This window comes from Mesoplodon mirus (genome assembly GCF_964341445.2).
Source record: "Mesoplodon mirus genome assembly, chromosome: 4".
NCBI classification, from domain to species: domain Eukaryota; kingdom Metazoa; phylum Chordata; class Mammalia; order Artiodactyla; family Ziphiidae; genus Mesoplodon; species Mesoplodon mirus.
Window position 1 is genome coordinate 95,252,327 of NC_138979.1, and position 16,044 is coordinate 95,268,370.

At 39.0% G+C, this 16,044-nt stretch overlaps 1 protein-coding gene across 4 annotated transcripts in view; it reads right to left on the reverse strand.

The window, feature by feature from the left end:
* Positions 1 to 5,524, reverse strand: part of AP4E1 (adaptor related protein complex 4 subunit epsilon 1) — a 71,662-nt gene extending 66,138 nt beyond the window's left edge. For 2 of the 4 annotated variants that reach the window (XM_082616886.1, XM_082616887.1), the window contains exons 1-2: positions 4,231 to 5,522; positions 2,391 to 2,462 (exon numbers count right to left, since the gene is read on the reverse strand). In XM_082616886.1, coding sequence (XP_082473012.1) covers positions 2,391 to 2,462; positions 4,231 to 4,380 — 222 coding nt within the window. In that variant the 5' untranslated portion in view covers positions 4,381 to 5,522. Of the gene's footprint in view, positions 1 to 2,390; positions 2,463 to 4,230 lie in introns of all 4 variants that reach the window. The other 2 variants (XM_082616888.1, XM_082616885.1) reach the window with 2 other exon arrangements.
* Between the last annotated feature and the right edge of the window lie 10,520 nt (positions 5,525 to 16,044).

Sequence of the window (16,044 nt, forward strand, 5' to 3'; positions counted from 1 at the left end):
TTCAATATTAACAACACGAGCTGATAACTTGTTTTAAGAGATTCTACAAGTCTGTTTTCTTAGTATGAGAATATCTGCATCAATATTTATAGCAAATTTTAATCAAAAATTTAAAATATAAATGTGTTTCAAAATAAGAAAAGCTCAGACTATTTTAATATCTAAAAATTAATTAGGGTTAATATATTACAGGATTACTGAATCAAAAAATGCTTAAGAAACAGTAAAATAAAATGTTTTAAAGAATAACATTTAATATTTCATATATATTATATACAGAGAATAGATTATATATATATATATATATATATATATATATACACACACACACACACACGTACATGTAAATATGAAGAGTTTAAAAATAAACCATAGGAAAATCTTAAGGGAATAATGTTTAATGATTTAATTTAGGTCACTTGTGTTTAATAAAAGTTAATCCATCAGCACATTAATTAAAACTATTAAACACTGAGAAAACAAGCTTAAAGTATACTGGAAGCCTCTTCAAAGGCTTCTACATCAATGAGGAGTGAAAGTGTTCATTTAAGCCATTATGTATCAAACCTGATTTTGTAACATTTTATCTCATAGTTTTTCAAAAGTCATTATGGACTTTGTTTAAGTAAAATTCTACTGCATACATTATTATTCTCTTATTTTTGGAGAAGTAGAAAATGCTTTTCCCAATGTAGGAATTCACTCTAGAAAATTTCTTTAACAAATTATAATCCAACTTCTACATGACCACCTCAGGGACAGACTATTCTGTAAAGTATGCCCAGAGTTGGATGGCCATAAATATTATAAAATCTTCCTTCGAACTCTGGCTCCCTAACTTCTACCTACTTATCTAAATTCTGTCAACACCAGGTTTATGCCTGGTAACATGAAACCTGTATTTACTGGTGCCAATTATAGAAAATGGAAATCAAACTAAATGAAACGAGAGAAGCCATTTCTCTGTAACATTTCTATTAAGTATCATAACACACAATGATCTTATACATACACATAAAAACATATATATATCTATACATACACATACATATACACATACACACATAGATCACATTAACTATGTTTTGAGTTTCATTTGTCCACATATTATTATGACCATAAAAGGAAATATATATATCCTCTCAGTCTTTACAAGTGTTATTCACATACATAATCATGTATTCATGCAAAATGATCACCGCAATATTTTTATTAGAAGTGTATTCCACAGCAACTTACACAAAGAAGGCACTCACAAAATATCTGCTGAAAAAACGTTGCTTGGAAAAATCTCATTATCTGAAACCACATAAAAATTGAAAGAAAAAAAAAGTAGGCCTTAATCTAACTATGCAGGGACAGTCCCACAGTCCCACAGTGGTCTGCATATGGTGGTCACAGCTTAAATAGTTGCTGAATGAATGCTGTTTGAAAATCAAATTATATGGAACCAAGTTTTTAAAAAACTAGATCCTGATTTAGCTATTGTGCAATATACTCAGTTTTACAGCAAGAAAATCACTTTTCTACCTTGTCAGCCAACCTATATTCCAAGATATAACAGTAAAATGAGAGATTTACAATAGACCAATTCAGGTCTGAAAATACTATTTTATTTTTTACTTTTTTTTTTTTTTTTTGGCTGCGTTGGGTCTTTGTTGCTGTGCGCGGGCTTTCTCTAGTTGCAGTGAGCGGGGGCTACTCTTTGTTGCAGTGTGCAGGCTTCTCATTGCAGTGGCTTCTCTTGTTGCAGACCACAGGCTCTAGGTGCGCAGGCTTTAGTAGCTGCAGCACGCGGGCTCAGTAGTTGCAACACGTGGGCCCTAGAGCACATGGGCTCAGTAGTTGCAGTGTGCAGGCTCTAAGGCATGCGGGCCTCAGTAGCTGAGGCGCACGGGTTCAGTAGTTGTGGCTCACGGGCTCTAGAGCATAGGCTCAGTAGTTGTGGCACATGGTCCTAGCTGCTCCATGGCATGTGGGATCCTCCCGGACCAGGGATGGAACCCATGTCCCCTGCATTAGCAGGTGGACTCCCAACCACTGAGCCACCTGTGAAGTTCCCTGAAAATATTATTTTAAATGATGTGTCCTAACCTTCTCCCAGTGCACAACATTAAAACAATAAGATCAGCCTTGGGGTCCCAGGAGTCCCACATTTATGTAACTATCATCATGTTGGCACTGAACTGACAACAGTCAAGCAAGTCTTGCTCTGGTGTAGCCAGTCAACAATAAAAGGCTAAAGTTAATGTCTGACTTGTTACCATCCATAACTGATCACGACTGTGATAAATTAGATTTTAGCAACTGATCAATTAATGCCCCTATTGAGTCCACAGTGGACCAGATTTCAAATTCAAAATGTGCTGGCACTGACTATGCAAACTTACCAGAGTTGTAGCAGGAGCAGAAACAGTTGCTTTCAGATTATTCAGTTCCTGCTGGATTAATTTCTCTTCCTCCTGAAAAAATGAAAATACTTGAATGCATGAATAACCATCTTTTTAAACTGTAACAGTATTTTTAAAGGGAAAAATATAACTTATAATATTTTCAATAAAAAAGAAACATTATTTTAAAGGAGAGTTACAAAAATTTTGCACCTAAGATTGCCTACAGGCATTTCTCCAACCCTCAGAATCATTCCTGGAAAGAATAAGTATTTTCATGCTAACGCACCATTCCTCTTTTCTTCACTCAGTTACTGTCCCCTTAAGGATGGGTTAGCAGAAAATGTTTTTTTAAAAAAATTAACAGTGGAGAGAAAGTAGAAAAGCAATTCTTTATGTAGTGACCCAGAATAAGGTTCTCACACCTTCTCCTTCTTCATGGACTACAGAAACAGGGTAAGAAGGCAGAAACAGAAACTGTTCTTTTTCCCTTAAACTATATTCTTCTTCCCTATCCTTTTTTCCTTATTGTTTGCATCCTTTCCCTCACTTCCCATCTCTCTCTCTCACACACAGAATAAATACACTGATATGGTTACTTCTACTGTCTGTATTGTATTTCACCTCCTTAAGCACTTGAAAATTGGCCCCAATTTTGACGAATATCATGCTATCTTTAAATTACACATTGAATTAGCAGGTGCCCATTAGGTGACTAACCAAGAACTAACAATGCTAGTGAAGTACTGCTACATTTAGATACCTTATGTACAGTTTCAAACTGCAGTTTAAAACCAAAAGTATTTTATTTCATTCAGCCACCTCATAAAAACTAGCAAAGGACAAAATTTTAAGACAAGCAATATCAAGTCTACAAATAATTGTTTTTTGTGATTTTTGAATGTGAAGCAGATCCTCCCCAGTACAACATCATCTTATTTCAGTTTAAAAAGAAGTTTTTTAAACCCTCGGAGCACTTTGAAGAAAAACCTTCTCTCTTTGTCTTTTCTTCTCTCCTGACACATATTTCACTGTATACTGCTTACAGCTGTCTTAAGCCTAAGATGAAGGACCAATTCCTTGGGAAAAGGAAATGTGTTTTACACTGTTTCTTTAGAGTCTAACACATAGTCTCTTCCACAAATATCTTTTGAACAGATTTTGACCTACCACATGATCTTTTTTTAAGATACAAAACCCCTGAAGCTTTGAAAAGTCTGTGGGAACTTAAAAACTTCCATTATAACTGCTCGTTTTCAAAGCCCGTCTGAGGCAGAGACTTACTCAGCAAATACTGCATTTGCGGAGAATTATGCTTTTTCTTTGCCCAACCCGTAGGTCTAACCTAAGAACCTCAAGCTCCCCAAACATACTGAACAACAGGTTCAAATGGCAGGGTCTGTTCTAGTGTAGGACATCTAGCAGTTGAAAGAACCGGGAGCCAGAAAGAACGCGAGTGCGAAAGAAACTTTTTAGAAGAATAATGCTGACATTTCCATGGCACCTGGTAGTTTCACACGCTCGATGTCTCACCTAACTCTCGAAACAACCTATGAAATATGTATTGGTACTCTGTTATGTCAACGTTCAAGAAACACACGGAGGCTCAAATATTAAAGATATCTGTCCCAGATAATAATGAGTCTGTCAGGGCCAACCGTGGAAACCCGGCCTCCCAGCTGTCAGTCCGGGCAGCAAAGTGACGCTTCCGGAGAGACGCCAGGACCGACAGACACACACGCCTCACGGCCAGCCCCGGAGGCTCGCCGCCGGACCGGAGCCTCCCAGCGAGGGGGCCTCCCCGAGGCGCCCCTGACCTCCCGGTCCGGAGAACACCTACGTGCTTGGAGGTGAGCGCGGTGATGCCGCGGACCAGGCCGCCCAGTCGGGAGGAGAAGGACGCCTTGGCGGCCGCGGGCCCGCTAGCCGACTGGTTCTGCAAGAATAGTCCCGGCAGCGCCGTCAGCGTCTTCTCCACAATGTCGCTCATCGCCGCCGCCGCCACCCGCGCTCCGGTCGCCGCCCGGCCTCATGCCCAGGCCCTGCCCCGCCGCCTCCCCGGCCTCCGTAGGCACTTCCTGTTTGTCTGAAAAAGAAATCTTTATTCGCGTTCTGCGCGGACAAGCACAGTGTCGTTCTAGAGAGACGCCGCGGGAGGGCGCGAGAGTCCGCAAGCGAAAGACCGCGCGCCAAGCCTGCGTGGACGTGGTCCTCCTGTGGAGGAGCAGAAGGGCGGGAGGGTCCCGGTTTCGATGGCAACCCCTGCGTTCCGAGCTTCTCTGGGTCCTCCTGAGGTAGCCGCTGCCGTCCGTCCCTCTTATACTTCGGCCGCAAAAGTCTCCCTTTCCCTTTGGCCGCCTACGCGCTGCCCGAGACCGCACGGGGGAGGTGGCCATTCCTGGCCCTCTCTCGGCGGCCTCTCACTGACTGGGGGACCACCGGCAATCCGCCCACCTCCCTCGGCCGCACTCGGAGGGGCGGAATCGATGCTGGGCCCCGGCGCCACGCACGGCCCTGGCCCTGGCGGTGCCGGGGACCCTGGTGGTGTTGAATGACGGCGCGGCTGTCCTGTGGATTCATCCTTCTGGGTTCAGCGCCCGCCGCGTACGGGGGACTCTTGGCCACTGTCCCTTCCCCTCCGCCCCCCTTCTCCTGGGGTTTGGGGAGGCAGCCAGGAAGGGGAAGTGGTCGGTTGGCCACCCCCGCGCCCCCCAGATCCCCTGCTCCTGCCCAGCAGGTCGCAGTCCTATCCTCTCACAACGCTCTGTTCTTTTCCATTGTAGAACTGATGGTAGTTGCCACTACATAAATATGTATCTCCCTGTCTTATTCATTGCTGTCACCTCAGCTTCCATCTAGAACAGAATCTAGTGTAGTACTTTTGAGAATGTAGTCTGGTGAGTTCTGAAGGAGACCCTAACAAAGGATCCAGAAGGTCAAAATTATATTCATAATATTACTTAAATGTTAGTTGTTGTTTTCACTCTCATCCTCTCCAGAGCGTATAGAGAAGTTTTCAAGAGGATAGAGGACTTAGAACCTCTCAACTGACTGATGAAGTGTGTGCTTGAGTACTACTCTTGTATTTCATAGATCCATCTAAGGTTTAGGGTATAAGTGCGTTTTCAGAGATTAACTCAGTTTGTCCTCAGTACTTCTAGTGTGTTCTTACAAGCTATCTTCATGATGAAATAAAAATTCATATTTTAAGGCAAGATGAGAAATTTAGACATAAAATTTTTCTCCGCCCATTTGGGCCTCCTGTCTCCCCTCTAGTGTTCATTGTGCATCTGCATCATGCATTAACCAGACTTCCCCCATGGCAGAAGTATCTGCTCAGCCGTAAAGATCAGTTTTTCTTCTTCTGGCACCAGCCATGTAACTCTTAGAAGATAACATTCCTTTCTCAATCCTCTAAGGGGTCACGATGCTCCACCACTCACCTTGTATGTGCAGACAACCTTGGTGAACTTTATGTACAATGCCAGTATATCATTTCCCTTAAAGATAGCGGGTGGTACACAACAGGCTGGTCATATAGCCTGGGGAGATACTGGGCCACACCTAGTGTAAGTTCTTAGCTTAAATATTTACTTAGAACATTACTTGTATTCCACGTATTTTATAAGATTATTGTTTTTTTGCATCACCAAATGTGTGGCTGAGCCTCAGATAAAATTAATGATTAGGTGATTTGAAACTATTGGTCAAATATATAGTCCTATAAGATCAATGACCTTAACAGTGTAACTCCAAATATGGGAAGAAGCAACAAGAGGGAACCGTTTCCTGGACCATAACAGACTAGTAAGACAGGCACTACAGAAGCTTTTGATTACTGTTAACAGGGTCTAGTCCAGTAATAGCACAGTGAGGGGCATATCAATGAAATCCTTGCCTGACCTGGGAATGAGCATTCCTAGCACCATGGGACAAATGGTCATGAAATGACTCCTAAACCTTAGTCAAAAGTAAGACCAAAAGGGAAGGGATTGTAAAATAAAGAATGTTACCTATCATTCAGTTACACAAAAATCAAGTCATTAGCCACTGTAATTGCTGACCTACAATATACCCTGAAAAGAATTCAGCATGAGGCACTTTGTGCTCTGGAAAACTGACAGAACTGGCCCTCAGATAGTTAGATATTTTTAGGAGAAAATTTTATGAACCCAGCATCTTCTTACACTTAGAAAAGCACTAAAACCATTAACTAATATATCTATTCCTCGCAAATAGCAGTAACCTTCTACCAAGGTGAATGAATGCTTGATTGCACATACCCCTACACCAAAGTCACATATACTACTGGCCTCCCCCCTACCTCTTCAGAACAGTTCTCAGAGCTCTCTGAGAGACTGTCTCCCAGGTTGTAATCCTCAGTTGGCTCGAATAAAAGTTTCCATTTCTCCCTAAGAAAGAATTTTGTCTACATTCATTTATACTTATCTCTCCTCATTTAATCATCTAATAAATGGTATTTTGAAATCCCTAAATTCTCCTTGTGCCTATGTAGAAACACAAGAAAAAAGTTCATTTTGTTTACTTGTTTTGCAAGAATATTTTTAATTTATTGAAAACTTTTCTAAATATTTCAACTTTATCTAAAACTGTTATTTTTTAGAATTTAATCTTTTATTCTAAAATAAAATTTTGTTTATAATTTTTTTAAATTTTAGATTCTTTCATTGATTCACAAGAGGGAGATTAGAAGACCTGCTTTCTCAATCTCCCATATCTAAAGATGCTGAAAAATATGATATCGACATCAATATCAGAGGATTCTGACTCAGGTAAAGGGAATAATCTGGGTGAAACTGTAAATAAGAAAGGAAAATGTGACAAAAGCTTATTTCTTTTCCTTGACGTTAGAGATGTTAATGATTTACCTTATTTTTGTCTTATTCAACAGAATATTTTCAAGCACTATTATGGTGCCAGGTAGGTTGAGGCATCATTTTGAGACCAATCATTCAGAGTTTAAAGAAAAGGGAATTGAATATTTAAAAAATGATAACCTAAAAAAAATAATAAATAAATAATAAAAATTATAACCTCTTTAAAAGCCAAAGCTTTTTTTTTTTTACCACTTTTCAAAGTAGAAATGAAAAACCAACTGAAGCATTTTACAGGTTAAATTATTGTATTGCACTGGCTGGAGAAGGACATATGATAGCTGAAAGACTAATAAAGCCTGTACATTACTGAGTGAATGTCTGCTAGATGAAAAATCAGTCAAAGAAATCATGGCAGTGCTGTTTTCCAAAGATGCAGTAACTCACCAAATTAGAAATTCCGTTGCAAACATAAAGACTGAGTGAATATCCTATCTGCAGAATTATACTGTCTTTAAGATGGACAAAAATTATATAATTATAGATGTAGCTAGTCTTGTTGCTTTGCTTGTATCTGTCAGGTGGCAGCACCAGCTAATACTTGAAGATCTATATAAATGCCTGGCAATAAACTAAAGTGATGCTGAAATAAAACATTGTACAATTTTTTTAATCTCATAGTTTATTCTGGAACAACTGTGCTGATATTTGCACTAATTGTATAAAAGCAATACTGGGCAAAACTGCTGGCACCTTGGCACAAATCAAGGCAGAGGCTCCCAACTGTACTCTTCACCACTGACACTCACATTAAAAAAAAAAAAAAAAGCCAGTTTCACAAAAGAATATCTTTAATGAAGCAGTAAGAATTTTTAATTTTATTAAATATCAACCCTTGAGTACATTTCTTTTAAATACTGTGTGTGACAAAATGGGGAGTACACTTAAAGCAGTTCTGACACATGACCAAGGTTTCTCAAGGAAAAGCACTGGTGCAGTTTGACTTGAAAGCTGAACCAGCCACTTTTCTTCATGGAATACAATTTTAATTGAAATAATGATTAACAAACAATGGCTTTCTTGCAAATGAGCAGTGAGTCTGTCGCCTCAAGAAAAATAACTGACAGTATTCATTACCACTAATAAAATTCAAACTTTCAAGAGTAAATTGGAATTTTGAAAAATGTGTATCTGCTACCAGGAGTCTGGTAATCTTAATATGTAAGAACTGTTCTGACAAGATCAGTGGTGATATTAATGAATGTTATTTTTTGATAGTGTATAATTAAAAGTGTCAGTATTCAGAAGATCTGTATAACTCAATGAAACAATATTTCCCAAATGATCAATGCATGATGTTATAAAATTATGCATGGACTGAAGATCTATTTAAAATGAATATAGACCAATGATTTTAATGTAACCCTATACAAAAAGTTCACTGATATATTTTAAAATTGCAACAAACCTTTAAGAAACTACTGCTTGTTGAGTTTTGGTATGGTATCAATGAAGAATATCCACAATTATTTGAAAAGGCTATTAAAATACTCTTTTTTCCTGAACTACATATCTGTGTGAGACCAGGTTTTCTTCATAAACTTAAACAACATACCAACCTGTGGCAGGCTGATACTGTCTCCCAAGGATATGGTCATATCCTAATCTTTGGACTTTGTGAATGTTTTCTTATATAGTAAAACTTGCACAGATGTGATTAAATTAAGGATCTTGCAATAAAGAAGTTATCCTGGATTATCCCAGTGGGCCCTAAGTGCCATGATAAATGTTGTTATAAGAAAGAGGCAGGGCTTCCCTGGTGGCGCAGTGGTTGAGAGTCTGCTTGCCAACACAAGGGACACGGGTTCAAGCCCTGGCCCGGGAAGATCCCACATGCCGCGGAGCAACTAAGCCCATGCACCACAACTGCTGAACCTGAGCTCTAGAGCCCGCAAGCCGCAACTACTGAGCCCACGTGCCACAACTACTGAAGCCTGTGCACCTAGAGTCCGTGCTCCATAACAAGAGAAGCCAGCACAATGAGAAGCCCCTGCACCACAACAAAGAGTATCCCCCACTCACCGCAACTAGAGAAAGCCTGCGTGCAGCAACAAAGACCCAACGCAGCCCAAAAATAAATAAATAAATAAATTTATAGAAAAAGATAAAAAGAGAGGTAGAGGGAGATTAGCCACCACACACAAAAGAGGAGAAATTGATGTAAAGACAGAGGCAGAGATTGGAACAAGTAGTCACAAATAATGCCAGCAGCCACCAGAAGCTGGAAGAGGCAGGAATAAATTTTCCTCTCGAGCTTCCAGAGGGAGTGCTTCCCTGAGCACACCTTGATTTCTGCTCAGTGAGACCGATGTTGAACTTCTGGCCTCCAAAACTATAAGGGATTACATTTCTGTTGTTTTGAGCCACCAAGGTAATTTGTTACAGCAGCCCCAGGAAACTACTGCAAACCCCAAAGTGATAGATTAAATGCAGAACCAAGCATGCAAGATTCCAGCTATCTTATATTAAGCCTAACATAAAGAGATTTGCAGATTTGTAAAACAGTGCTACTTCTCTCACTTTTTTCATTTTGAATATACAGTTGTGTTTTATTTTTTTATGTTGTTAACATGTAATAGGTTTACTGTTGCTATTTTAAAATCAGTAGCTTAGGTTTTTCTCAGTTTTACTTTAATTCAGTAAATATCTATAGATATAATCCATGTAAACAAAAGCTTTGGGGGCGGCCCTCAATAATTTTTAAGCATATAGAAGGGTCCTGATACCAAAATGTTTGAAAACTGCTTATCTAGTACATAGTAGGTGCTCAATTATTTGTTGAAATAATCATTATATATATAATTCAGTCACAACAATCAATATATGAGTATAGGCCAGTGAACAGCAAGAGTTTAGGGGTAGGGTGATGGTTGCAAGGGAAGAAGACAAAAGAGTTCTCAGAAAAAGAAATTGTGGGGGAAAAAAAGACAAAATTATCTCCAGTTGACCAGGTTATGAAGGAATAATTGCTGAAACGACAACCAGAGCTTCCTACCCTGTGGCCCAGGCACAAAGATTGAATACCCACCAATTCCTACTCTTCCTCCTCTAGCTTTCACCTCCCGAAACTAAAAATTGAAAGTAGAGCTAAGAAACAAATGTTGAAAGCCCAGAAGTGAAATGGCTATTAGGAGAAGCTACAGAACTATATATGGCAGGCCCTGCTAAGATTTAGAATTATAAGATGTGGAAACTGAAAGAATATTTGGAGTTCATCTATACATCCAATCAGCTAATTTTGTAGAAAAGAATACTGATACTTAGATTTTGGAAGCCACTTGATCAAGGTCCTTAGGAGTAGAACTGAAATTACAGCCCTAAATCTAGATTCTGAGCCTGGAACATTTCACCTGTACTTTCATGGTATTGACAGTAAAGAGGTTGTCTGTGGCTTCCTGTTCTGAGACTCTGGCTCCAAGTCCTACCCCAAAATGTAGGGGATATGGATGTTCTTTTTTAAGCTTGTAAATTTAGATTGCGTATTTTTTCTGTAAATATGGGCTCTTCTTTCTCCTTTTCCTGTCTCTACCTCTGTCCCAGGTAATTTCACTCAGAATGACATACTGTCACAGGGATTGAACCTATTAAATTAAACCCTCAAGAACTGGATTTCTTCTGTCTCTTCTTCCAGTCAGGGAGGAAGGTGGCTCTCACTGAGCTGAAAATAGGGCAGAGAAGTGACTCAGTACATTTTAAGAAAGTGCAGTGGTCCTAGGACAGTAGGGGGCAAACTAGTTTATTCCCCTACAGGAACAAACAGGGCTGTCTAAGCAGGGGTGTCTCACCTGAAAGTACATACAGATGTGTGAAGGGGTGATAAGTATTTTTCTCCAGTACATTTCCTCAGCTTCCTTTTTTCAAACTTTTATTTTTAATAGATATTAAATTCAGTTTATTCAAAATTCAAAATGTACAAAAAGTTATCCTCAGAAAAGTCTTCCTCCCTTCCCATTCCCCAGCCATCCACTTCCCTTCAGTAGAAACAACTGCTATGATCTATTTCTTCAGAAATATTTTATACATAAACATTAGCTTTCACTTTGAAAGCCTTAGATTCCACCCCTGTGCCCACAGAGAATTCAACCCACTTATTTTCAGAGTTTATCTCTAGGGAATCATTCCTTCATCTAACATTTTTCCAAAAATTCTTGCCCTCAGTTGATGGGACTGTTGAAGACAGACAACAGTTGTTCATGCTCTCTTACTCAAAGGTTTCCATGCTGTCCCAGGAGTGTGCATGGGAACCACCTGACAGAGGAATTACAGGACACACACATACCCACGGCCCCAGTTCTTACCCTCTATCCTTGGCCAGACTCTCACCTAGGCCCTAAGTCATCCATCCCATTCCCAACCCCCTCAACTTCTAAACTCCATTTAGCTTTCTTCATCCCCTTGCTCTTTGCATTTAACATTTGGCAGTGTTTTCCCTGCAAAGCCCTTGTCAGCTCTCACCAATAATTCTGATTTCCCACTCAAGCTAAATTGCCTCCATTTACCCCCTGAAAACATACTTAAAACATCCCCATTGCTCCACTTCCCCTGCCATCTTGCTTTACTATCTCATCTTTGTCCTGGATTATTATAAAAGTCTTCTAATTAGTCACCCACCACCACCAATTTCTTCTCTTTTCAGCTAATCCTTCAGAGAGAGCGTTCTATTTCAGAATCTGATCATATTATTCTCAGTTCAAACTAGTCTGATGGATAAATTGCAAACTCCTTATCGGGGGATCTAAACCTCGATAACTTTCCCATTGCCCACCTCTCTAGCCTCTTTTCCTGCAAGGCTTAGGTTAGCATTTTTTGTTGTTGTTTTAGGGATATTGAGCTGTCGATAGTTCCATGAACATGCCGCACTTTTAACTCCTCATGTTTTTGCACATGCTGACTGTTTGGAATATCCTTCTACTCTTTACTTAACTGGAAAATTGCTATTTATCCTTTAAAACAGAACTCAGGCATCACTTCCTCTATGAAGCCTTCCCTGCCCCATGTTTGTACCTTATGCAACCTCTACTAAAATTGAATTGAAATGATCTATTTTTATGTCTCTCTCCCCTATTAGAACTGAACCCTCAGGGATAGAGAGCATGTTTTTATTATTCTCAGTTCTAGAACAGAATCTGTATCTATCGTCATGGAAAGATATTCATGGTACATTGATATAACACCAAAAATATAGTAAAAAATTAACACAGGAATTAAAATGGGACACAAAAATATTTATTAAACGTAACAAAAGACAATAAAAGAGGAACAGAAAAAAAAACATGTGGTACATAGAGAACAAATAGCAAAATGGAAGACATGAATCCAGCCATATGCATAATTATATTGAATCTGAATGAGCTACTTCCTCATTCTGTTAATGTGGTATAGTACATTGACTGATTTTTGTATGTTGAATCATTCTTACATTCCAAAAAGAAATCCCTCTTGGTCATGGTGTATAGTCTTTTTAATGTGCTATTGAACTCTGTTAGCTAGTATTTTGTTGAAGGTGTTTACATCAGTATTCATAAGGGATATTGATATATACTTTTTTTTTCTTCTTTTTTCTTTTTTTCTTCTTTTTTTTTCTCTGACTTAGGTATCAGGGAGGAATTTGAAGAGGACTGGTATTCATTCTTCTTTAAGTGTTTAGTAGATTTACCAATGAAACCATCTGGTCCTGGGCTTTTCTTTGTTGGGAGGTTTTTGATTACTGATTCAATCTCCTTACTAATTATGAGTGTTCAGATTTTCTGTTTCTTCATGATTCAGTCTTTGTAGGTTGTGTGTTGCTAGGAATTTATTCATTTCTTCTGGGTTATCCAAATTGTCGGCTCACAACAGTTCATAGTATTCTCTTATAAGCCTTTTCATTTCTGTGGTATCAGTTGTAATGTCCCCTCTTTCATTTCTGATTTTAGTTATTTGTCAGTTTTGTTGATCATTTGAAAGACTAAATTTGGTTTCATTGATTTTTCTGTTGTTTATCTGTTCTCCATTGCATTTATCTCTGCTCAAATCTTTATTGTTTCCTTCCGTTAGCTTTGGGTTTAGATATTTCTTCTTTTTTAGTCACTTAATGTGTACAGTTATGTTATTGATTTGAAATTCTTTTTCTTTTTTAATGTATATGTTTACAGTTTCCCTTTTAGCACTATTTTTCTGCATCCCATAAGTTTTGTATGTTGTGTTTTTGTTTCCATTCATCTCAAGGTATTTTTTAATTTCCTTGTATTTTCTTCTTTGACCTATTGGTTAAGAGTATGTTGTTTAATTTCCATACATTTCCAGTTTTCCTTCTGTTTTTGATTTATACTTTCATTCCATTGTGGTTAGAAAAGATACCTTGCATATATTTATGATTTCAGTCTTTTAAAATGTATTAAGATTTGTGTTGTAACCTAACATATACTCTATCCTAGAGACTAGTCCATCTGCACTTGAGAAGAATTTGTATTCTGCTGTTGTTGGGTACAGTGTTCTATATATATCTATTAGTTCTAATTGGTATATAGGGTTGTTCAAGGCCTATATTTCATTATAAATCTTCTGTCTGTTTTTTTATGTACTATTGAAAGTGGATATTGGAGTCTCCATCTATTATTGTAGCACTGTATTTCTCTTTTCAATTTTGTCAGTTTTTCTTTCTGTTGATAGGTAGGAAATATAAATGAATGGATAGATATTCCATGTTCATGGATTGGAAAGAATCAATATTGTTACAATTGCAATTCTCCCCAAATTGATCTATAGACTGTATGCAAAACCTTAGCAGCCTTTCTGGCACAAGCAGACAAGCTGATCCTAAATTTTATATAGAATATCCAAAACAATTTTGAAAAAGAAGAGCAAAGCTGGATGACTTACAATATCCAGTTTCAAAACTTACTGTAAACCTACAGCAATCAAGACAGTGTGGTATTGGCATAAAGATAGACATATATATTAATGGAACAGTATTGAGAGTCAGGAATAAATTCTTACATTTGTGGTCAATTGATTTTCTTTCTTTATTTATTTTTGGCTGCATTGGTCTTTGTTGCTGCTCAGGCTTTCAGTAGTTGCAGCGAGTGGGGGCTACTTTTCATTGTGTTGCGCAGGCTTCTCATTGCAGTGGCTTCTCTTGTTGCAGAGCACGGGCTCTAGGTGCACGGGCTTCAGTAGTTCTGGCACACTGGCTCAGTAGTTGTGGCTCGCAGGCTCTAGAGCACAGGCTCAGTAGTTGTGGCACACGGGCTTAGTTGCTCCACGGCATGTAGTATCTTCCCAGACCAGGGATCGAAGCTGTGTCCGCTGCATTGGCAGGCGGCTTCTTAACCACTGCTGCACCAGGGAAGTCCCCATCAATTGATTTTTCAATGAAGTTGCCAAAACAGTTCAATAGAGAAGGGACAATCTTTTCAGCAAATTATGCTGGGACAAGTTGATATCCATATGCAAAAAAAACGTTAACTTAGACCTTTATCTCACACTATACACAAAAAAATTAATTCAAAATGGATCTTACACCTAAATGTAAAAGTAAAACTATAAAAGTTCTAGAAGAAAACATAAGATAAAAGCTTCATGAACTTAGGCTAGGCAGAGTTTTTGTTTGTTTGTTTGTTTGTTAATTTATTTATTTTTGGCTGTGTTGGGTCTTCGTTGCTGCGCACGGCCTTTCTCCAGTTGGGGCAAGTGGGGGCTACTCTTTGTTGCGGTGCGCAGGCTTCTCATTGCAGTGGCTTCTCTTGTTGCAGAGCGCGGGCTCTAGGGGCGCGGGCCCAGTAATTGTGGCTTGCAGGCTCCAGAGCGCAGGCTCAGTAGTTGTGGCGTACGGGCTTAGTTGCTCTGTGGCATGTGGGATCTTCCCGGACCAGGGCTCGAACCCATGGCCCCTGCATTGGCAGGCAGATTCTTAACCACTGCACCACCAGGGAAGTCCCAGAGTTCCTAAATATGACATCAAAAGCACAATTCACAAAAGAAAAATTTGATAAATTGGACCTTACCAAAATGAAAACTTGTGTGCTTCAAAAGATAATATTAATAAGTTGAAAAAACAAGATACAGGCTGAGAGAAAGTATTACAAATTGTATATCTGATAAAGGACTTTTATCTAAAATATACAAAGAACTCTTATAACTTAGTAATAAGAAGTAATAAGAAGACTAACAATCCAATTTAAAAATAGGGGAAATATTAGAATGCACATTTCATCAAAGAGGATATATGAATGGGTAAAAGGCACTTAAAAAAAGATGCTCAAGGGCTTCCCTGGTGGCGCAGTGGTTGAGAGTCCGCCTACTGATGCAGGGGACACGGGTTTGTGCCCCAGTCTGGGAAGATCCCACATGCCGTGGAGTGGCTGGGCCCGTGAGCCATGGCTGCTGAGCCTGTGCGTCCGGAGCCTGTGCTCCACAACGGGAGAGGCCACAGCAGTGAGAGGCCCGCGTACCGCAAAAAAAAAAAAAAAAAAAGATGCTCAACACTATTAGTCATTAGATAAATGCAAATTAAAACCACAATACAATAGCATTACATACCCACTAGAGCTATAATCAAAAGGACAGACAATACCAAGTGGTAGACAAGATGTGGGAAAATCTTCATGTATTTGTTGGTAGGAAAGTAAAATGGAAGAGCCACATTGTAAAACAGATTGATAGTTTTTTTTTAATAACCTAAACAAATTGCCCAGAAATTCTACTACTAGGTATCTACCCAAGAGAAATGAAAATATATGTTCACACAAAGACTTGTACATAAATGTTCATAGCGGCAT